General features: G+C 50.0%; 1 protein-coding gene across 1 annotated transcript in view; it reads right to left on the bottom strand.

The window, feature by feature from the left end:
- Positions 1-2,721: 2,721 nt before the first annotated feature.
- The window catches only part of Pdgfrb (platelet-derived growth factor receptor, beta polypeptide), a 45,432-nt gene continuing 24,746 nt past the window's right edge, over positions 2,722-23,407 (bottom strand). Inside the window, exons 9-23 of the mRNA XM_013025568.1 lie at positions 21,401-21,524; positions 20,690-20,901; positions 15,010-15,104; positions 14,119-14,251; positions 13,545-13,649; positions 13,176-13,286; positions 11,666-11,825; positions 10,268-10,428; positions 9,642-9,751; positions 9,302-9,424; positions 8,121-8,232; positions 7,098-7,197; positions 6,472-6,577; positions 5,036-5,268; positions 2,722-4,619 (exon numbers count right to left, since the gene is read on the bottom strand). Coding sequence (XP_012881022.1) covers positions 4,445-4,619; positions 5,036-5,268; positions 6,472-6,577; positions 7,098-7,197; positions 8,121-8,232; positions 9,302-9,424; positions 9,642-9,751; positions 10,268-10,428; positions 11,666-11,825; positions 13,176-13,286; positions 13,545-13,649; positions 14,119-14,251; positions 15,010-15,104; positions 20,690-20,901; positions 21,401-21,524 — 2,060 coding nt within the window. The 3' untranslated portion in view covers positions 2,722-4,444. The remainder of the gene's footprint in view (positions 4,620-5,035; positions 5,269-6,471; positions 6,578-7,097; positions 7,198-8,120; positions 8,233-9,301; positions 9,425-9,641; positions 9,752-10,267; positions 10,429-11,665; positions 11,826-13,175; positions 13,287-13,544; positions 13,650-14,118; positions 14,252-15,009; positions 15,105-20,689; positions 20,902-21,400; positions 21,525-23,407) is intronic.

The raw sequence follows: 23,407 nt of genomic DNA, 5'->3' as shown, positions 1-23,407 counted from the left end.
ATTACAGGCATCATTGATGCTCAGTTTAGCAATGGATTCTTAAATCACAGTAGTGTATTATTCAAACATTAAAAAAAATTTAGTTATAAAGTAGGCGATCCACCAAGTAGTGCCAGTGGCTCACACCTGTAATCCCAGCTACTTGAGAGACAGAGAAAGAGATTACAATTTGAGGCCAGCCAGGCAGAAAAGCTTACAGAACCCCCTTCTCAACCAATATCTGGGCATGGCAGTGCTCACATGCCTATACTTATGGAAGCCTGAAGTTGGGAAACTCATGGTTTCATGGCAGCCTGCAGCAGCAAAGTCAGAGGTACTCTGTCTCCATGGAGGGAGCTTGGCCTAGTGTCGTGCACCTGTTGTCCCAGCTAGGACAGAAAGGCAAAAATAGGCAGCTCGGAGACCAGCTGCATAGCTATCTCAAAATAACTAGCACATAGAAGGGCTAGGTGTGGCTCAGCAGTAAAATGCCCGTCTAGTAGGTGTCAGGCTCTAAGTTCAAACCCCAGTACTGCCAAAAATAAAAGTTAAATAAAAAGCTGGACAATAAACTCAGATAAAAGAGGCCTTGTGCAGACAGAGAAGGGACCCGGGGTGGGGAGGGGATTGGGAGGGCTCTCCTTCACTTCATGTCAGGGCCTTTTCCCTCTTTTTCCAGGAACAAGGCCTCTGGGTAGCAGTGGGGTGGTGGGAGAATTGTATCATCTAAGTGGCTCATATGTCTGGGAGGAAAATTCTGGCTCACTCATTTTCCCTGGGCTGGCCCATGAAGAGAGATCGGGAGCTTACAGAGACTGACCAGGGTTACCCGAAACTCTCCCCCAAGGTATTCTTTATTGTTCTTACCTAGCCCTGAGATCCATTTGGTTCTTTTCTTTCCATCAAGCCCTTGCTGATTCTTTCTCTCAGGGACAGACAACACCAGTTGGGAGACAAAAGTTCAATCCCAAGCTTCTCTGCTCCTTGGCCCTTTCCCTCCCTGGGTGCCATCCATGCCACATTGTCCAGATGGTCTGGAGAAAGTCATTTTGGAATCTCCTTTCTCATCTGTTTTATGTACTCAGTTCACAGGACTCACAGGAGGGGGAAATGAGGGGGGGAGGGAGGGAGGGAGGGGGGGAGGGAGGGAGGGAGTGGGGGAGGGAGGGTGTCCTGTTATCAGGCAGCCCTGGTATGGTAATTGTTCAGTATAAGGCAGCAGGCATTCCAACACTCTTTATCCCTGTGGCTTTGTTAGCTCCATTTGCTGTGGGGAAGCTGAGGTCTGATGGGATGAAATCCACCCAACGTCTCCTAAGGAGCAGGCTGAGATGGGCCATGGAGGATCCTGACCACACCAAAGGTTTTTACCCAAGAGCCCAGACAATCTGTCTGCAATGTGGATTGTTGATTGTCTTTGCAGAGCAGTGTAGGGTATTGGAGAAGAGGCAGAGAATAAAGGTATTGTCTTATTCAACTCAATACACCAGAAGAAAAGGGGTGACAGCCTAGGGGTGTGCCCCAGAGCCTGAACCCTTGGAGGGTGGGCTGTGCGTGGCCAACTCATACTGCCAGTGGGGTTTTCCCTGACATGGCTCAGCTGCCCCTGAGTTGGCTGTTGAGCCTGTGAGTCAGAGCTACCCTTGAGCTCCAATCCTCTCCTTATTTGTAGCCCCCATTTCAGGCTAGACAGCCTGGGGAGACCTGTGGCTCCAAAACAAGGTTTTGCTCACAGGCAAACAGATATGACCTTCTTTCAGCTCAGAGAGAGCAAGGGCAGGCCAGAGGACACAGGAAGTAAGTGATAGGCCTCAGGCCTGAAACCTGCTCCTGCCACAAGTGAACCTCTCAAAGAGCCCAGTGGGGAGTCCCCCTCCCCCCCCCCCCAGTGCAGGACCCTTGTACTCTGTCCCCTGCCCTAGCAGCTCTACCACACCTAGTCTTGTGCTGCTGCCCAGGACCCAGAGGCTTAGACATAAAGTAGCCTATGGCTAGTACCCAGCAGGCTGGCAGGAGCCAAGATGCCCACTTCATGCCAGTCCTACAACCCCTAAGTAGCCATAGCAATGAGGGTCTGCACACATCTGTCCAGCCTGGCTAGACTCTGCTGTCAGAGCCACAGTCTTTCCCCATTCCCTCCCTTGGCCCTACCCAACGGTACTTCCCTCCCCTTCTTATGTCCCTCCTTCTTCTCTTCTTCCCCCTCCCATTCTTCTCACTTCTTCCTCTCTGGTACTCTTGGGTGCCCTGTCAGCCCTCAACCATTTCTTACCTGGACTGCAATCTGGGCTCAGGCACGCACCTCTTACCAGCCTCCCCAACCTTGGGGAGACCACGGGCAGAGTGGAAAGCAGGGCAGGGAGAGTGCCCCAGCTTAGTAGCTAAAGCCAAAGCACATGGCAGGGTGGTAGGGGTGGCAGGAGGGACTTAACTCCCCAGCACCAGAAACTCTGAACAATCTTGCTGGCCCATGTTTCTGTCCACAGCAGGCCAGGCCCTGTGCAGCCGGAAAAGGCAAGAAAACCCCGCCCCACACCTGGAAATCCAACTCCAAGGGCTAGGTCACCAGGCCACCAGGCAAGGGCCAGGAAATGAAAACCCTCTTTACAGATGAGGGAAATGAGACTCTGAGCTAAAGGGATTGATCAGAGACCTACCTATGTCTGAGACAAGCTCTGTCTGCACCAACCCACACCTATGGCCCTGGGCAAGGAACCCAAACCCACAGACACCAGCAGCGTCTACAAGGGAGAAGCACCAAGTTTAATACTAAAATCTTTCCCTTAACAAAAAGTAAATACACAGATAGGAAAACTTAGCATACAAAATAGTACTTCTGATATATAAATGTGAGTTAATGTGAGTTCTAAAAATACTCGTAAACCTAGTGATTATATCTTTGGTACCGTAGTGAGAACCCACTTTTCCCCAACCAGGCTCTAGGACCCTGGGAGGGAAGACACCAGCCAGTGTGGGGTGGGGTACTCAGAAGGCTGTTTTTCTTCCTTCCTCTTGCCTGCCCTCCCCTCCCGGTGGTCTCAGCTGAAGCCCTCCACCACGCTCCAAACCCCCTCAACACTCACTGCTTTAAGGACAGCGTGTGTCACTGTCAGACCTGGGAAATGATGAAACCAAACCCTTGCGGGGGCTGTCTCAGGATGAGCAAACCACAGTTACGCTGGCAACCCTGAAGCGTTTGCCTCTCATACCCCTATGCTGGGGTGCCCATCCCGGCCTCTCATCCTTTATAGGACATGGTTGTCTTCACTGCGTGAGGGATACCTTGGTGGCAGGTGCTGGCATGGCGTGCTATTAAGGTGACCTTTGCCCCTGCCCTGGAGAGCTGCTGAGTCCATCATGGTGCTAGAAGTGGTCTTGTGGTTCTCCCATGGCCTGAGCAGCTGCTGGGGCTTTCCAGGACATTGACTGTCACGCCAAGTCAGGTCCAAGCAGCTGCACTGGGGGCTTGGGGTAGGAGCACAGTTCCTGAATCCCCAAAGTGTGATATGTGTCTGGAGTCTCCCTACAACTTAGCTGAGCCCTAGAAAGTGGCTTAAGGGACTTGGGCCTTGCTTCATCTGGACAAGCTTGCAGCCCTCTGGAATATTCTAGAATATTAGTGATGGCAGGGCATTCAGAGTTAATGGATCCAACTTGCTTATTTTTCACAGGGGAACACTGAGGCCCGGAGAAGGCCGGGGCTCCTCCGAGGTCTCACAGCAGGTCCAGTGCAGAGTCGGGGCCACCTGTTGGTGCACACGCCACACTGTCCTGTCCACCTCATCATCACAGCTGCGGGCCCACCTAGGCCCACAGACTTGGGTGGGCAGTGGCTGAGGATGAGGAGGAAAAGGCCCGGGACAGACGGGCTCTGAAAGATCTCGTCACTTCCGGCACCCACATGTGTCCCAAACATACCGTGGGAAGGCGCTACAGGCCGGAATGTTCAGTGCTCAACTCCCCCCTCAGCACTAATTAACTGCTAACTAAGCATGGCTGGCCCCAGACCAGCTCGGGCTTGGGAGAGCAGAGACTGGCACCAGTAGGTGGTGGCTTCCAGGTGAAGTGGCACTGCCCAAGGCTGGCGCAGCTCAGCCAGGAGCCAGGGTTGCTAGGGTCCTGTCCTAGCTCTCTCTCAAAGTATGTTTGGGAAGGGGGGGCAGGGCAAAGCTTCCCCACCTGTCAGCCAGGGGGAATCCCAGGCCGTGGATTACCAAGTCCAATTTCTCATCTTATGTTTGGGGAGCCGAGTCCCCTGGGAGCACCACAGTGGGGTCACCAGGCTCCCTGAGGCACAGTCTGGACATGGCTTCTTGCAGTTCTCTTGCCTCTACACCAGCCCCAGGGTGGGGGTGGGGGGATTTGCTGCACAGCAGGGACTCTTGGCAGCAGCATGGCTGATGGGCAGCTAGGCCAGCCAGCAGGGCTGGGTGCTGGAAGACAGGCGAGGAGGAAGGGGCCGTCCCTACAGAAAGCTGTCCTCCACTTCAGCCCGCAGCTCGGGGCAGCCTGAGTCCGGTGGCTGTGGTAGTTCTGGCTGGGGCTCCATTGCTTGGGGCTCTGGCTCTGGTTCTTCCTGGAGGTCCAGGGGGCTGTCACAGGAAATGGTGGAGGAAGTGTTGGCTTCGTTCAGGGTTGAGCTAGAGGAAAGAGGCAGGTGAGTGAGGGACTGAGGGAAGAACAGCAAGAAGTAAGAGCTTCAGGTTCTGCTTCACACACATCCACTCTTATAAACCTCATAAAGCCTGCACAGGAGGAAAACACGGCTCAAAGGGGTTATGTCACTGCCACACAGCAAACAGCAGGTGTCATGCAAGAACTAGGATTTCAGCTGAGGTCCACTTGGCTCCAAAGCAGTGTCTCCATCTTCCGCTCTCTGAGATGTGTTACCTCCCTTCATCTTCACACCAAGCCTCTAGGGGAAGTACTTCGCTCACTTTACACAAGTCAATCCTCACCGCAACTCCCGCACTTGTGCAGAGCATCGAATTTACAGACACATGCACACACTATGTACCCTGGGCCCAGGGCTCTGGGCCAGGGCCAGGGCAGCTACCTGGCAAGGCTGGGGGAGCCCTCCATCGGGCCCTCGTCGGCAGCTTCCGGCGTGGGGTCAGGTAGAGGGATGATGTAGTCATTGTCACCCTCATTGGGCTGCACAGCAGTGTAGAGCACAGAACTGGTGTCCAGGGGAGATCGGAGGCCATGGAAGCCAGGAAAGCGGGTTTGGGACCGGAGAATGGCTGGATGGTCGCTCCGCAGAAACTCCTCATCCACCTGCTGGTACTTCTGCTCCACAGGGTGAGGAGCATCAGAGAAATGGATGGTCAAGTGGGCAGTGCCTTAGGATTGTTTAATCCAACCCCTCCCTGTCTGTGCTAAGACAGATCCTGCTCAGAGAATCTGTGGTTTTATTCAAAGCCACACAGCCCATCTGCTCTTCCACTGTCTCCCAAAACAGGTGAGTTTGGGAACCACATAGGGAAGAGTCCTCGGGTGACCAGCGCCATGACACTAACACGTATAGGACTTTAGACACCAGTTCTCCTTGTGCCTCAGCCTAATCTGGTGGGCCTTCAGTGTCCCTTGCTGGAGAGGGTGATGAGTCCATTTTGTCCCACCTGCTCTGGGAGCATGTGGGGTGAGAAGTGGAGCTAATAAAGCCAGAAGCCCTTTTGACTTTATTAGCTCTGCACTGGCTCCAAAGGGCTCAGTCTTAGAGGTCAGGTAGCCAGGGTTTTTCACATTTCCAAAGGAGCCCTGGATGTTGGCATTTGTGCAGTCTAAAGACAAAAGTGTAGTGGCTCATGCTTGTAATCCATGCTATTCGGGAGGCAGAAGCAAAATAATCTCAAATTTAAGGATAGCCCAGGAACATTAGCAAGACTCTATCTTAAAAACAAAATTCCAACAAAAGGGTTGGAGATATGGCTTAAGTGGTAGAACAAAAATCTATAAAAATAAAATAAAAGTCTGAGGACTGGCAGGGTTTCAGGCTCTACCCTCCACATAGCAAATCAACTAGCCTCCATATCTTGTGAGTGTATGTGTATGTGTGTGTGTCTGTCATCTGTCTGCTTGTGTGTGTGCACGCACACGTTCACCCCAATACTGGGGTTTAAACCCAGGGTCTCAAATTCTTAGTCATTTCGACTCAGAGATGGGGGGACAATGCTGGAAAGATTTTTGCTAGTTAATTAGAGACAAGTGTCTTGGCAATTTATCTGCCCTGGCTGGCTGGCTTGCAACTGTGATCCTCAGATCTCAACCTTCTGAATTGCCAGGATTCTAGGTATGAGTCATGGGCACTTGGCTTGACCTCCATGTCTTTGGGCTGCTGAAATAAACTCATGGCTCTGGTCCATCCCTTTCTAGTACCCGCAGAGGCCCAGAGTGGGTGACAGTCTTTCTTCCAAATACCAGCTTATCACCACTGGGTTTGACTTCTAGACCAGAACTGTCTATTCATCACTGCACCCTGCCTCGACATACCTTTTTGTAACCCTCTCCCAGAAGTCTCTCGAGAAGCAACACCAGCTGGGAGAAGGGGGGCCGGATCTCAAACTTCTCTTCCCAACACTTCTGCATGATCTCGTAGCTGAGGGACGACAGAGGGTCAGGGTTTCTGGCTCAGGACGGGGAGAGGGCAGGGGGCAGGGGGTGGGCTGGGGAAATTAGAGGCAGTGGCCTCCTAGAGCAAGGCATGAAAGAGAAAGGAGTTGGAGAGCAGGGGCTGGCATTGCTTCTCCCAGCACTGCCTCTGGCAGCTCCCTGGGGAACCTCCCCCCCGACCCCCAGGCCTGTCCCTGTGGTTCTGTGCGGTGTGCCACACCTTGGTAAGCACATGACCCAGGGGGTGGCTGATTGGGGCTTCCATCCCCAGTGTAAGCCATAAGGCTGGCTTCACCAGCTGGGAAACAAAGCACATACAAAGAAAGCAGAGCCCAGGACTAAGGTAAGAGACCCTGATGACTCCATTTAAATACCTAGACCCCATGATATCTGGATTTTTGAGATCTCTGGCTAAGCAATCTCTCTCTGGTATAAGCCAAGTAGGGCTGCATGTCCATTGTTGGTATCCACAAATAATCCTCCCAAACACATGAGGTTCTACTCACATCTCGTCAGAGGCATGTGCAGGCTGAGCCATGCGGTAGCCCCGCTTGATGGCATTGTAGAATTGCTCGTTCATGGGCAGCTCGGGGTAAGGGGTGCCACCTGTTGGGGAGCATACAAGGATGCACGGGCTCAGGTTCATTGGCTAAAGGATGAGGAAAGCTACACAGATTCAGTTGGATGTGAGGAAGCTCTTGGCATTGGGAAATGTGGGCTCCTTCCTGGGCACTGGACAGAGATGGTGACACTCTCCAGAGAATTACAGAGCACAAGAGAGAGAGAGAGTGAGAGAGAGAGAGAGAGAGAGAGAGAGAGAGAGAGAATATGTGTGTACATGCACGTGCACACATGCACACGTGCACGCACACACACACACACACACGAGTTATGGGCTTGAATTCATGGCCTGGGTACTGTCTCTTAGGGCTTTCTTTTTTCCCTCAAGGCTAGTTCTTTACCATTTGAGCAATAGCTCTACTTCTGGCTTTTTGGTGGTTAATCCTAGATAAGAGTTTCAAGGAGCTGGGTGCCAGTGGCTCACGCCTGTAATCCTAGCTACTCAGGAGGCTGAGATCTGAAGATCACAGTTTGAAGCCAGCCCGGGTAGGAAAGTCCATGAGATTCTTCTCTCAATTGACCACCAGAAAACCAAAATTGGCACTGTGGCTCAAGTGGTAGAGTGCCTTGAGCTGAAGAGCTCAGGGATAGCGCTCAGGCCCAGAGTTCAAGCCCCGTGACTGACATTTAAAAAAAAGAAAGAAAAAAAGGTTTCATGGACTTTTTCTGCCCTGGCTGGCTTCAAACTATGGTCCTCAGATCTCAGCCTACTGAGGAGCTAGGATTGTAGCTGGCAAGAATTACTAGTGCCAGGCTCAAGAAGACTTTTGTATGCTACTATCCAAACTCCTCTGGCTCTAGTTCCTGATCTGTGTCCAGCACCCATCCCCCAGTCCCACAGGCCAGGTGTGAGCTCAGGAGAATGGACGCCCCACCATGCTGCCTGGAACCTGGGAGACGCAGCATACCCAGTGTGAAGATCTCCCACAGCAGGATCCCGAACGACCACACGTCACTCAGGGTGGTGTAGAGGCTGTTGAAGATGCTCTCCGGCGCCATCCACTTGAGAGGCAGGAAGGTCTGTGGGGCAGGATGGGTGCTGAGTACACAGAAGGGCTGGGGGTCTTGAAACCAGCCCCACTGCACCTGGGCGGGAGAAGGTGGCCACACAGAAGGCAGACTGGCAGCACCTTGCCAACCCCATCTCATTCCAGCTCCCCATTTGTATGCACAGCTCCTGGGGTCCATCCCAGTCCTGGCCACAACAGCAGAGGTTGTTTTCTGTCTTTTGAGCAAGGGACACAGCAGGCCCTGTCCCTGGAGAAAGCCCAGGGATTGGAGTAGGGGGGATATATATATATATATATATATATATATATATATATATATATATACACATCCTGAGGATGTATATCCTCAGGCTATACATCCTGAGGAGTAGCTCTCTCTCATCCTTTTTTTTTTTTTCTTTTTGTCAGTCGTGGGCTTGAACTCTGGGTCTGGGCGCTGTCCCTCAGCTCTTCAGCTCAAGGCCAGCACTCTATCACTTGAGCCACAGCGCCACTTCTGGTTTTCTGGTGGTTAACTGGAGATAAGAGTCTCACAGACTTTCCTACCCAAGCTGGCTTTGAACCATGATCCTCAGCTCTCAGCCTCCTGAGTCGCTAGGATTACAGGCGTGAGCCACTGGCGCCCAGCTCTCATCCTGGTTTGATCTCCAGGGTCTAGACGCCCCCTCATTGGGGCTCACTGGCAAGTGGAGAGATGAGTGAGGTGAAGTACTGACAGTAGTAGGTCAGTCCTGCCCACTACCAGAGACAGATGCATCTGTCTTACCACGTAAGACAGTACCCCAGAAGAACAGATTTATCCCACCCTCCCTTCCCACTTGCCTCTGGGCCCAGTTCAGCTGGTCCCTCAGCCCCTACTATGACAAGTAGTCCTGAACATCTTGAATCCTCCCTACTTTGTGTGCAGCCAGACGGCTTCCTGTCCCATCCCAGTCCACAGCCGTCTCTGCTGGGCAGCACCAGCCCCAGGGGCCTGGGACCCATGTCTTATGAATTCCAGCCATGCCAGTCAGGGTGAGCCTGCTCCTAGGGCCAGAGATATATGGTGACAACCCCACAGGTCTGGGGAAGGGACTCACGCTGCCTTTGGAGATGTAGTTTGAGTCCCGCATGATGTCTCGAGCCAGGCCAAAGTCGCAGATCTTGACCAGTTTGCCCTCGCAGATGAGCACGTTCCTGGCTGCAAGGTCTCGGTGGACACACTGAGAGGGGAGAACAGGAAGCTGAGGCCTGAGGAGAGACCCTCCATGCCAGGGCTCTGGGGAAAAGTCACCGCTGCACCAATGTGGGGGTGTCCACTGTCCTCTCCACCCACCACCCACCTCCACCATCATTTAGGGCCACAAGTGTGGAAGGCTTTGGTCAGCTGGGTGTTCTGCCTCCCACGTTCCCACCCCACCCCTCCAGGACCACACATACATTCTTGGAGGCCAGGAACTCCATGCCATTGGCCACCTGGTAGCTGAAGCCCACCAGGTCTGTGTAGCTTAGCACTGGGGACTCGTTGATCAGCGTCGTTCTCTCAGGGGCTAGGGAAGATCAGGGAGGTCAAGGGTCATCTTGTGTAATTCCAGGCCCCAGAGGTTCCCTGGATTTTGGTTTGTGGAAGGCTGAATGTCCCACAGGGAATTTGAATGCTTTCTTAATGTCTAACCTAAACCTCTCCTGCTTCCCAGAGCCTTGGTGAGTCAGAACAAGCTTTTGCATTTGCCCTGGGCCACTTGCATGCCTGAGGGACACTCAGCTAGCATGAGGCCAGCTTTGAATGAATCACTTTTCCTCCAGGGTCCAGGACGCCAGTGAATCCCCTGTCTCACCCCTGTGTTCCCCCTGCAGCTGTGTGCATGGCTCTGGACTCACCAACAGGAGTTCATACTGAGGCTCCACTGCCTGTGGCCAGCCTCAGTTTCCCTATCAGTGAAATAGTCACAAGGCCACCTTCCTCCTGGGGTGGCTGCAAGGCTGGGCATGTGAAGGGATTTGAGAAGAGTGAATCACTGCACAGTGCAAACCCATGCACGTGCAAAGACACTATGTCTACCCACCCGAGGGGATGTAGTTATCATAAGAAGTCATGTAGTCAGAGGACTCGATGTCTGCATATTTGATGTCTCCTTTCATGGCCAGCATGGGGACATAGTCCACTGACTCATCCTTGCTCATATCCATGTAGCCTCCATCACTCTCCCCACTCAGGGACACAGGGCTGGAGGTAAAGAACGCAGTGGTAAAGGCCAGGGGCTTCTCTTCCCTTCCCCCCTCTTTCTCACCTAGAGCCCACAGGGAACCCTGTCATTCACACATTCCTTCATTCACGTATGCATTCTTCTCCAGTCTGTCACAACATGAATGACCACAAAGCAGGCCATTTCAAATGATCTATGTGGTCCTAGGGCTTCCAAGACAACATGAGACCCAGCATGTGTCTTCAGGGAGTGCACACCCACAGATGATTACATAGCCTGGGATGAGGATCCCAAATGGGGGTGCACAGAGGCACTTTCCCAAGTCTCTCCAGCACCACCTAACAGTGCCCAGGGCAGCTAGTGCAGGCAGCAAGGCCCTGCCATGGTACTTCCTCCTACAGACAGACAGCTGTAGGGTTACACGTTCATTGTCTCCATGAGTGGAGGAAAGATGGATGAGGGTATTGGGGAGGACAGAGGTACTATTGTTGTTTGTGCTGGTATTGGGGCTTGAACTCAGGGCCTCAAGATCTTGCTTGGCTTTTTTTTTGCTCAAGGCTCGTGCTCTACCACTTGAGCCACACTTTCAGCATTTTTCTGGTTAATTAAAGATAAAAGTCTCACAAACCTTTCAGCCCAAGCTGGTTTCAAACTGGGATCCTCAGCTCTCAGCCTCCTGAGTAACTAGGATTACAGGCATGAGCTACTTGCATCTGGCAGGGATGAGTTTTTATGACTTTGGAACACATTGCCAACATTACTTGTCTTTCATTTTGCAGTCAACAGAACTGAGAGTGTTTGTTTTGAAAACATTGGAAATGGGAGTGGAGCTGCCAGAGGAATTCTGGGGGGTAGGGGTAGAGGGGCTGGTGTGGAGGCACTGGTATGGAGACCAAATCAAAAAAGCTACAGCAAGGAGCAAGGTACTTGCAGCACCCCAGAGTATGCTGGGAGATTGGCTCTCAGCTCCCCATGGCCTCTGCCCCTTGGGGGAGAGGCTCTCTGGGACCAGAGAGCAAAACACACCCCCAACACAGGAAGAGTGGTGTTGATTCTAGAGAGTTTAGCACAGGGCCTGGCACACTGGAACAACCATTCTCACCAGTACGGTCACTCGCTGATCTTGTGGAACAGCCCTGGTTCCAGGAGCGCCTCTACTTCCAACCCCACCCCACCCCAACACACACCTCAGCCTCCCATACCCAACAAGGAGGGAGCACACAGGTGCTCAACAGGTGCCGACCTCCCTCCAGGTACCTGGGCAGGGAGAGCGCTGTGGGCAGTGCACTGCTGTAGAGTTCAGCGCTGGGCGGGTGGCGCTTGTCGGCATGGTGCTGCAGGAAGGTGTACTTGTTGCGGTGCAGATAGTCCACGAGGTCACCGTAGCGGCAGTACTCGGTGATGATGTAGATGGGCCCTGTGGAGGGACAGGTCAGAGACAGAGCCCAGGACTTCCCATCAGGCTCATAAACAAAGCTGGGTATGCAGCAGCTGCCAGCAGGATGGCTGGGGTGCTTTGTGAGCCTTGGTTCCTTTCCTGGTTCTTTCTGTAGCTGTGAGTGAGGGTCTCTGTCTTCCAGGCATTTCTTTTACCCATCCAGGAAGTGGAACTAGGAACACCCATCTTCAGGGATGTGGTGAGAACTAAAAAAACAGCCTTTGTAGGTATGGCATGGGGCAAACACACAGCAAAATCAGTTACTGCTATGTTTGCACATTCAAGCTAACATGGAGCCCAGTATATATGAGGCAGGTAAAGGTAATTATGTTTTCTGTGTGCCAGTATTGGGGCTTGAACTCAGGACCCTTAGCTTTTTCATTCAAGGCTGGCACTCTACCACTTCTGCTACAACTCTACTTCTAGCTTCTGGCTTTGAGGTATTTAATTTGAGATAAATCTAACTTTTCTGCCAGGGATGTTTTCACACAAATCATCAGATTGCAGCCTTCTGAGTAAGTAGGACTGTAAATGTGAGCCATCAGCTCCAGGTGCAATTGCTTTATCATCAGCTTACAGGTTACATGAAAACGCACTGAATTTACTTCATGCCAACCCATGGGAAAAACTGAGAATAACCTCTGAAATGAGTGGTCACTGCAGACACGGATGCAATGTACTTCTGTATTTTGATTTGGTTGCATAACACGGAGAAAAAATCCCAAATCTCACAATAAGCAGCTGTGAGTAACAATTAACTTTTTTTTCCCCCAGCTCAACTTAACATTGGAACTTCAAAGTAGCATAGGGCTGGGCAGAGAGACTTTCTTCTACAGGCAAAATGAGAGCATCTCCCACTTAGCAAGCTGGCGCCCTGTACTGGTGATCCCTGACTTATCTCAGTGTCATGTGAGCTACTATGTATTACTGCTTTCAAAATGCATTGTGAGCCCAGCCGTCTGCCAGCCCAGGCAGAAAAATTCTCAGGACTCCTATCTCCAAGTAGAGGTGTGGCTCAAATAGTAGAGTGCCTGCCTTGAGTGAAAAAGCTAAAAAGAGCATCAGGCCCTGAGTAAAGTCCCCAGTACCAGCATGCATGTGCCTGTGCGTGCGCATACACATGTATTCTTGTTTGTTTTGTTTCATTTTGCCTAAGGAGTCCTTCCTCTGTGAGCTGTGTGGTTCTAAGTTTCTAAACTTTCACTCATCTGGGACTGTGAAGGGCGGTTATTGGACAGCAGGGGTGTGGACGTCCAGGGGGGGGGGGGGGGGAGGGGCACTGCCCATGGACAGAGCTCTGGGTGGAGATAGGCTGGGATGGGTTGTTACCTCCTTTGGTGCAGGCCCCCAGCAGGTTGACCACATTCAGGTGGGGCCCAAGGTGACTCATGATCTTCAGCTCTGACATGAGAGCTTGCTTCTCGCTGCTGCGGGCGGTGGCTGAGGACAAGGGAAGGGGTCTCAGGCCAGGCAATTTTCTGACACTCCACTGTGGCCCCAGTAGAGCCCATGCTGGCTCCAAGACCTGGGTGGCCTGGGATCATGAAGACCGTTCTCTGCTCCTGCTCTGGAGGAAGTAGGCTGAGGAGGTGACCACATGGCTATCTCCAGCCTATCAGGTCCAGGCTGAGCCCAGTGTGCAGGGAGGGGACGGGGGGGCAGGAATGAGGGTAGTGGGGGAGGACTCCTAGGACTCACATTTCAGCATCTTGACAGCCACTTTCATGATAGCCTGTGAATGGCTCAGGCCATGAGCTGTGGCCTCCACTACCTGCCCAAAGGCTCCGGAGCCAAGGGTCCGTCCTACGGTAGAAAGAATTGCTCAACTGCTGCTGGTCTGCCAGGAAGCTACATTTCCCCTTCCCTCCCAGCCCTCGGTCCTCTCTGGACTTAGTTTTCTCCCTACAGGTGACCTCTACATCACAAAGCTTCTAGTCCTTCTGGTGTCTCATCTGAGTCCTCCCTACTATCTGCCCTGTCTTCAATCTCTGAAAGCTCTCCCCTTCCCAGAGAATCTGTATACCTTCCACCTTGTCAACTGGCTTAGTGTAGCTTAGTGTAGCCTGTCCCTAATATTTCTCTCCTATCCCTAACACTCCCTGGCTATGAGGATCATAGATCCTCAATGATGGCAGTACCTAGGACCATCTTGTCCTTAGACAGAGGGGAGACTGAGGACTAGAGAAGGTTAGTCATGGCCTGGCTGAAACCTGATCTCAGATGGTCTTCACCCCCATCTTGAAACTGTCCCTCAAGGCCTCCCAGGACTGACCAAGCACAAGCTGGTCCCTCGGAAGCTCCCACGTGGAATCGTAGGGCAGCTGAATGGGATCCACATAGATGTATTCATGGCCATCAGAGCTTACAGATTCAATCACCTTCCACCGGATCTCGTAGCGTGGCTTCTGCATGTCAAACACCAGAAACAGATCATCGGCTTTGGCCTTTCTAGCCCCATATTCAGATTCAGGTGGGGCAGGATATTATGAAGCCCAGAGAAGAACAGGGACATATTTAAAGTCACACAGCAAATGATCAATTGAGCCAAAGTCCTCATGGGCTCAGAGGAAACAGGCACCATGAGACTGCAGCACAGGGAGAGGGTGGCAGAGAGGCCATCAGGACTCCACAGGTAAGGAGGAGAGGTGCAGGCAGCCCTGGAGAGGACAGAACTCAGGACACTGCTGGGTGAAGGGGGGGGAGCTCTCCCATGCTGGGTGTCACTGTGGGAATCTTGGAAGGATGTAACCTTCAGAAGTGGAAATTTGGGGATTACAATCTTAGAATGACAGATTCATGGGGTGTTACGATCTTAATCCGGAAGTCTTAAAATGTTTGTTACCACAGAATGGTGAAATCTCAGAATGAGACATGGAAAATACAGGTTTATAGGGTCTGGTTGCATTTCAGTCAACTCTAGAAGCCCAAGACCCAAGACTGAGGTAAGCAGGGCCCAGTGCAGGGGTGAGAATCCGGGGGCATGGGGACCAGGCCCGGGCAGGCCCAGGCTGCAGCTGGAACCCCATGTCTATGTCGGTTCCCCTCTCAGTTCCATGCTTCTTCTCACATGTAGAAGGACTATGTGGCATTCAGGAGCAGAGGGGGTCCACACAAGGACCCCAGTCTGCACCCCAGGCTGTATCCGCTGGCCAGGTGGGCTTACCTTCTGCCATAGCATGATAAGGATGATAAGGGAGATGACTGTCAGAACCACCAGCGCCAGGATGGCAGAGATCACCACCACCTTGAAGGGCAGGGCTGGAATGGATAGCAGAGCAGGTTGTGAGAAAGTGCAGCACTAGACAGCTGCTCTTCCATCCCCTGTGGGTCCCACACATCACCCTGCTCAGTCACATGCCCCAATGCCCAGTGGGTTGTGAATCAGGCCTCAGCTCTACCCCACACAACTGGCCTTTCCTATAACTGCCAGCTCCACATTTTTAAAAAAAAACTAGCATAGATTCATTGTCAAAGGGGTTTCACTGTGATAGTTACATGCATATAATAAGCTTGGATCTGTTGGTTTTTTCCTTCCTTCCTCCCTCCCTTCTTCCACTTCTCCTTCCTTCCTTCCTCCCTCCCTTCTTCCACTTCCCTTTCCTTCCTTTCTTCCACTTCCCTTTCCTTCCTTCCTTCCTTCCTTCTTTCCTTCCTTCCTTCCTTCCTTCCTTCCTTCTTTCCTTTTCTTCTCTTTCTACCAGGGCTTGAATTCAGGACTTGGAACTCTGACCCCCAAGGGTCTCTTACGTTTCCATATGAATTTTCAGATTGATTCTGCTACTTCTGTGTAAAAGAACACTAGCATTTTGATGAAGACTGCATGAGTCTGTAGATTACTTTCAATCGCTCAGCCATTTTTCACAGTCTGAATTCTACCAATCCATGAACATAGGAGGTCTTTCTGTCTTCCAGTGGCTTCAGTTTCCTTCTTCACTGTTTTATAATTTTCACTGTCGAGGTCTTTCATTTTCTTAGTTAAGTTTTTCATAGTTTTATTTTTCAGGTTATTTTGAATAGGTTATTTTCCCAGTTTCTTTCTCTATGTTGTTGGTTATAGAAATGTTACTGATTTTTTCCTTCTATCTAACAAGCACAAAGCTCTAAGTTCAAACCCTAGTATCATCAAGAAAAAAAAGTTACTGCTTTTTGTATGGTGATTTCCTACATTCTGTTATTTTGTGGAAAATAGTAGACCTAAGGGTATTCTTTTTGTAGTATTTAGGATCCTTTTAGTATAGTATTGTACATCTGCAAATAGGGGTGATTTTACTTCTTCTTTCCCTGTTTGTATCCTTTTTATTTTTTGCTTCCCTTATTGCTCTGGCTGGGAATTCTAGTAACACACTGAATGAGAGTAGTGAGACTGGATCCCTTGTCTCATGCCTGATTTTAGTGATTTCAGTATTTCCTCATTTTGTGTAATGTTGGCTACAGGTTTGTCTTATGTAGCTTATGTAGCCTTTATTACATTGAAGTATGCTCCTTCTATTCCTAATTTTTTTTCTGGCTTTTACCATGAAAAGATGTTGAATCTTGTCAAAGTATTTGTTAAGATGATCATGTGTATGTTGAACCATGCTTAGAATGAAACCATTATCTTTTTAATTTGCTATTGAATTCAATTTGCAAGTATTTTATTAAGAATTTTTTACAAAAGGCAGAGAGAGAGAGAGAGAGAGAGAGAGAGAGAGAGAATATGAAATAACCAGCTCTTGGGGTTAGAGGCATGGCTCAGTTGCAAGCCAGTAAGCAAAAATGTCAAGTACCTACTCTGAGTCCCTGTCTCAGACCCAAGAAAAGAGAAAGAGAGAAGAAAATTTTGCATCTATGTTCATTAGAAAAACTGTTCTATGATTTTTCTGGTGTGTCCTCACTGGCTTAGCTATCGAGGTAATATTGGCTTCACAGAATGAGTTTGACAGTATTCCCCCATAATCTTCCTGATCTCCACCTCTTGAGTATCTGGGAGTTCACAGCTGTGTGTCATCATGCCTAGCCCTGGAAGATTTCTTACCTTTGTTGCAAGATTTCTTTTTTGCAGAAAAGCAGGGAGAGGGGCAGGTCTGAAGTGGAACTCAGGCCTCATACTTGCTAAACAAACATGAGCTATATCCCCTCGAGCCATGATTTACCTCCAAGCCATGTCTCCAGCCCTGATTTTTGCTTGTTCTTACTGAGATAAAGGGTTGCCTCCTTCCCTAGTGAACATCTGGGGAGTGATCCACTTAGTTAGGCTTCCTGATGCAAGAATACCAGGTGTGTACCACCATGTTCAGCTTTTCATTGAAAAGAGTCTTGTGAACTTTTTTCTGTTTAGACTGGCCTCAAATTGTAGTCTCCCAAAATTTAGCCTCTCAAGTAACAGGTATGAGCCATTAGTGCCCAGTGTATTGTTGGGAGCCTTTGTATTATTGATTCACTCCCATTGCTCAGTACAGATCTGTTGAAGTATTTGATATGTCCTCATGAGTCAATTTAGATAGGCTATATACCCCCTAGAAGTTCACCTATTCTAGAATTTTCCAGTTTGTTAGACTATAAGTTGAGTATTGTTGGGTGGTGTGTGTGTGTCTGTGTGCGTGTGCGTGTGCGTGTGCGTGTGTGTGTGTGTGTGTGTGTGTGTGTGTGTGTGTGTGTGTTGAACTCAGGGCCAGACACTATCCCTTAGCTTTTTCACTCAAGGCTGGTGCTCTAGCACTGGACCCACAGTTCCACTTCCAGTTTTTTGCAGGTTAATTAGAGATGAGTCTCGCAGACTTCCCTGACCAATCTGGCTTTGAACCATGATTCCAGCCTCTTGAATAGCTAGGCTTACAGGCATGAGCCACTGACACCTGGCTAGAATTTAAGTTTTTGAAGTACTGGTATTTGTCATGATAACCTCTTTTTCATCTCTAGTTTTTTTTGGGGGGAGGGGGTCAGAAAGCTTAAACTCAGGGCTTGAGTGCTGTCCCTGAGCAGTTTGCTCAGCTAGTGCTCTACCACTTAAACCATAACTCTGTTCCAGTCTTCTGGTGGGTAATTGAAGGTAAGAAGCTCAAGGCCTTTCCTGCCTGGGCTGGCTTTGAACTTCAATCATCACATCTCAGACTCTTGAGTTGCTAGGACTGGCATGAACCACTCATACTGGCTTCATCTCTAATTTTATTAGTTTCTCTCTCTCTTATATACTTCTTACAGGTTGTTCTTCCTATCAATAGACCTTCTTCATCTCTTCTGACAAAGAAAGTTTTTGTTCAAAGCCTATTTAGTCAGATATGAGTATACTTATTCATCCCTGCTGCTAGGATCCATTTTCTTGAATATCTTTTCCAACGTTTAATTTTAAGTCAGTTTCTCTTTGCCAGTGAAGTCCATTTCTTGTAGACAACAAATGGGTATCTTGTCTTTTCATCGCATCCACCGTTCAGGTGTTTATGCATGTCATCTTTCACTTTGCTGACCATTTCTATCATTATTCTTTTGAGTTCTTTGTCTGAGATGTCACCTGCTTCCCAATCCTCATGATAGTGAGGTCTTTTTCAGATGTCATGTTGCCTTGTTTTTCCATATTTCTCATCTTCCTGCATTGAGATTTGCATCCACAGGCCAAGTCACTGGTTGGAAGTTTTTTTTTTTTTTTTTTTTGTCAGTCGTGGGGCTTGAACTCTGGGCCTGGGCGCTGTCCTTCAGCTCTTCAGCTCAAGGCGAGCGCTCTACCACTTGAGCTACAGCGCCACTTCCGGTTTTCTGGTGGTTTCTTGGAGATAGGAGTCTCACGGTTTCTCCTGCCCGGGCTGGCTTTGAACCTCGATCCTCAGATCTCAGCCTCCTGAGTAGCTAGGATTACAGGCGTGAGCCACCAGCACCCGTCTGGTTGGAAGTTTTAATCGTCTATCATCTTCCAGTTGAAGTCTTCTTATGTTGTCACAAGTTGAGGTGTGGTTTTCACCACTGAACTTGGGGGGAAGCTCAGTGGCCAAACATTTGCCCAAGCCTCTGGGTACCAGGCTGATCGTCGGCATTGCTCCAAATAAAGGGCAACTAGCTGGAGTCTTGTAGTTCCTAGTGTACAGGTTAGTGCTGCAGGTGTATGGAGGCCAGGCCAATCACCTGTCATTGCTCACTTCTGTGCTGCTTTCACCCCAAGTCTCACTTTCCTTGTACACTGGAAGCCACTGCTGGCTGCGAGAAGCTTTGTAGTATTCCAACAAGGCTCACAGCCTTTCTGTTTGTGCCTCCAGTGGCAGCAAGCATGCAAACCTAGGAGTGAGCCCCTATAATGTACTCAATACATCAGTACTCAATGGGAGCAGACAGAGAACTAAGTTTTCCACTGGTAGTGGAAAACTGCTGGACTTAGGTTTTGGTGCTTTCAAACCTTGTCCAGCAGTTCATTAACCCTGTGGGAGAAAGAAGGCTTGGAAAGGCCTGGTGGCCCCGGAAGACTATGTTCAGGGCTCCTAGCCCCAGCTGTCAGCACACCCCCACAGTCCACAGAGGCTTCTGATTTACAGGCTGGCCTTTCTGATGTAGTGTCAGGCTAGTGTCAAGTCCTTCTCTGGGATCTTGTTCATGGTTCGGATCTCCCATGAGACTCTGTGTCCTGAGGGCCAGGCTGTGTGTCTGCTCTCCTCCAGGGACATGCCGTTACTGGGTTGTCACATCGAGGTCTGAACACTAAACTCATGCTTGACAATGGTCAGCACACTAAATTACTGGCTGCTGAGAAAAATATACACTGAGCTCCCATACCCTGGAGAAGGCTGCTCAGTTTTCAGTGCCACTTCATTGCCCAGCTGGGATGGGCAATGAGGGGTTAAAAATGCATTCCCCAGGGTACTGGGGTGAGCCCAGAGGGCCCTCCCAAACCCCAAGGCCTTGGCTTCTTTGCTATATACTTTGTCTCTCTGGACAAACATCCATTTTCCCTCCACTGGCCACCTCTGTGGTCTCTTGAAACTTGTCCCCAACACCTTCCCGTACTTCTCTGCTCCACGGGAATCCCTGCCTGGCTCCCCCCTGCATGGGCACCATCCCCTGCTCCCGCTCCTTGCAGTCCTGAGAAGGAAAGCTTGCATCCGTTGAGGGCTCATGGGAGTACAGAGGAGTGTGAATCCACTCATGTCAGTTCCTCAAGCAAAGGTGAATGGGAGCGACCCCTCAGACAGGTTATTCCTGACTTTGTCAATGCTAGTGTAGAACCTCTCTATCATTCAAACTGTGCACACCACGCACATGCTCAGTTACTCAGGGATACGTGTGCATGTTGGAAACCTAGATGAGACACGGTTTTCTTGTTTTGGGCTTTTTTTGGTGCCCATATTCCGTCTTGAATCAGGGTCTGGATGCTGTTTCTTAGCTTTTTCGCTCAAGCCTGGCACTTGAGCCACAACTTCACTTTCAGATTTGGGTGGTTCATTGGAGATAAGAGTCTCATGAACTTTCCTACCCAGGCTGGCTACAATCTTCAGATTTCACACTCCTGAGTAGCTAGGATTACAGGTATGAGCCACAGTGCCTGGCATATATACTCAAGCTTTACTCATGTATCTGGAGATTAATATCTTCAGCCATCCACGCTTAAGACCAGGCCTGTTCATGGGCAGGACATAGGGCATACAACACACATACCATTTACATTGGCTATACAAAAGCAGATACTGCTTCTCACACCTGTGATTTACAGACTGGAGCTTGTACCATGTACCCATATTATGTAGACACATACAGTCATACTCTGGTGGGTTTCACAAAGCCTGCATCTATACATATCCTGACTTAACCCTCTGTGGACACCAGGAATCAGTCCCCAAGCATGGCAGGGTCAAAGAAGGGTCTGAGACGTCATCAGGGAGACTCACAGTGCGGCACCACGGTGACCTCCTGCATGTCCTGGCCCAGCAGATTTTGCAGTGTGCAGCGCACAGACAGGGGCTGATCCACATGGCGCAGGCGCAGTGTGCTCACTACCTCATATTCCTGCTCCTCCACCAAGTAAGTCACATTAGTCTCCAGCTGGCTCTCCCCCTCGGAACTGTTCCCCAGAGGAGTGGGTGGCAGCTCACGTGGGCACCTGTGAGGGGAGACAGGGAAAATGTCCTACTGATTCTTCTGTCTGCAGATGGGGAAACTGAGATCAAGAGCAGGCAGCAACATGGGGCAAGTAGGACATGACGAGTTCCTGCCACCTCCAGCTGTCTGGTCCCGTTCCAGTTCCTCCTCTGTTCTAATATGACCAGCAGAGGACACTCTTGTTCCACCACCGAAAACTGAATTGCAACATCCCTTCCTCTCATTTTGACCCCCAAGCTCACGTAGTGTGTCCCATGTAGAATAAAAGGAATTCAGCCCTACTCTATCCAGCACACTAGGACAAGCACTGGCCACGGATATTCTAGATGGGTAAGGCCTCTGTGGGGCACAGACAATGCCCAAAGGAATGGCCCAGGGATCAAGATAAGGACAAGGGACAGTTCAGGTGATGGTTTTCTAACCTGGAGCTTAAATAAACTTCACTGGGTCCTTCAGCCAGCTGTGGGTGCCTGGGAGCCTGAAACCCAGAGCCTGCTCACCTTTTGAAGTCTCTGCAGATGGACCAGGTGACATTTGGCTGGGGCATACCACGGCCACGGCAGCGAACTCTTTGTTCCCCATTGGCAGGGTGGCTCTCGCTCAGCTCCAGCATACGGACGGGGACTGCACGGATTGGGGGGAGGAGGGAAGGCAAAGGGTCAGGAGGTGCACAGGTCAGGACAGTCAGCCCCGGGAGGATCTGGCCCAGAGACACTCCTCAGGGAGGGGGCTTCAGACTGCAGGTGAATACTGTGTGAAAGTGATAGATTCTTCTAGGGTACTTCAAAGAGAAGACCTCAGTAGGGTGCCAGTCTGTCCCTAACACCTCTAAGGGACTTGCAAAATCTTCCCTTTCAACAAAGAGAAACCAAGAGCCCAGGCCAGCCTGGCTCCTGAAGCTAGAATTGAATAGCACTGTTATGTTTTCTCTGAGTTTATTTTAGTGCTTGCTTTATGTTTATGACATGTGATGCTGATTTTCCATCTACAGTGGAGAGGTTACATTTTGTCTTTCAAAAATAAACTTATTTTTAGAAAGCTAATTGACAAAACATGAAGTCATCCTCGTGTCATTCATATGCTCAAGTCCCGGAGATGGTTCTTCATCTCAATCACAGTAGAAGCCAGGCCCTACATACCTGCCTGTCACCCCCAGGTTACCTACCTCTCTTCTGAGATCATACCCCACCACTCTCCCCCTCCCTCTGTTCTGACAATGCAGACTTAACTGAGAGCTTGTGACTTCCTCCCTTTCCTCCCCGCCTTCCCTCCCTTCTTTTCTCCCTCCTGTCCTTCTTCTCTTCCTTATATACTAGAGTTTGAACCCACAGCCTGAGCTTACTAATCAGGTGCTCTACCATGAGAGCCATACCTCTAGTCCCCAAAGACTTTCTGCTAGAGCTCTGGCATTTGTACTGCCTTGGGTACTCTCTTCTTTAAGTATTCTTCATGGATGAAGCCAACTCTGATCATCCTGTTTAAAAGTGTAACTTTAACCAATCTTTGTGTCCAGTCTTCCTCCCTGCTTTTCCTGTCCCATTGAGCTTATTATTTTCTAATGTATGTCATGCACACGAGTATATGCGTGTGTGTACATATGTGTGTATGTGAGAGAGAAGAGAGAGAGAGAGAGAAAGTACTGGGGCTTGAACTCAAGGCCTGGGCACTATCCCTTACCTTTTCAATTCAAGGCTGCCACTCTCCCACTTGAGCCATAGCTTCACTTCTGGCTTTTTGGTAATTAATTAGAGATAAGAGTCTTGCAGATTTTCCTGCCCAGGCCGGCTCTGCAACCCAATCCACAGATCTCAGCCTCCTGAGTAGCTAGGATGATAGGCATGAGCCACCAGCACCTAGCTCTGACCTATGTCATTTTCCGGGGATCTTTCTCCTGCCTATTAATGTTTGTGTTTCCTTATAAAGATATAAACTGCTTAACAGCAGGACCTTGAGAACTAAACAAGCTGACATATTGTAGTTGCTCAATAAATATCCACACAATATGAGTGCTTTGTAAGAAGAAACTAATTGTGGCATTGGTCCACAGTTTTTGGAAACACCAGGGGTAGCCTAATTACATCCTTTTGCAACTGGGGAAACTAAAGTCCAGAGAGGAGACAGTGGCCTAGAAGTCAGCATCCTTAAGCAAAGCACTGGTGAGTCATGCCTTAATCCTAGTTATTCAGTGATCTGAGGATCACTGTTCAAAGCCAGCCTGGGCAGGAAAGTCCATGAGACTCATCTCCAATGAACCACCAGAAATCTGGAAGTGGTACTGTGACTCAAAGTAGTACAACACTAGCCTTGAGCAAAAGAGCTCAGGGACAGTGCCCAGGCCCTGAGTTCAAGCCCTACAACCAACAAAAGAAGGAGAATGAGGAGGAAGAGGAGGAGGAGGAGGAGGAAGAGGAGGAAGAAGAAGAGGAAGAAGAAGAAGAAGAAGAAGAAGAAGAAGAAGAAGAAGAAGAAGAAGAAGAAGAAGAAGAAGAAGAAGAAGAAGAAGAAAA

Source organism: Dipodomys ordii, unplaced genomic scaffold (genome assembly GCF_000151885.1).
Source record: "Dipodomys ordii isolate 6190 unplaced genomic scaffold, Dord_2.0 Scaffold85, whole genome shotgun sequence".
Classification (NCBI taxonomy): domain Eukaryota; kingdom Metazoa; phylum Chordata; class Mammalia; order Rodentia; family Heteromyidae; genus Dipodomys; species Dipodomys ordii.
Note: the sequence above shows the minus strand (reverse complement) of the source record. Positions and strands in the feature narration are given on the sequence as shown.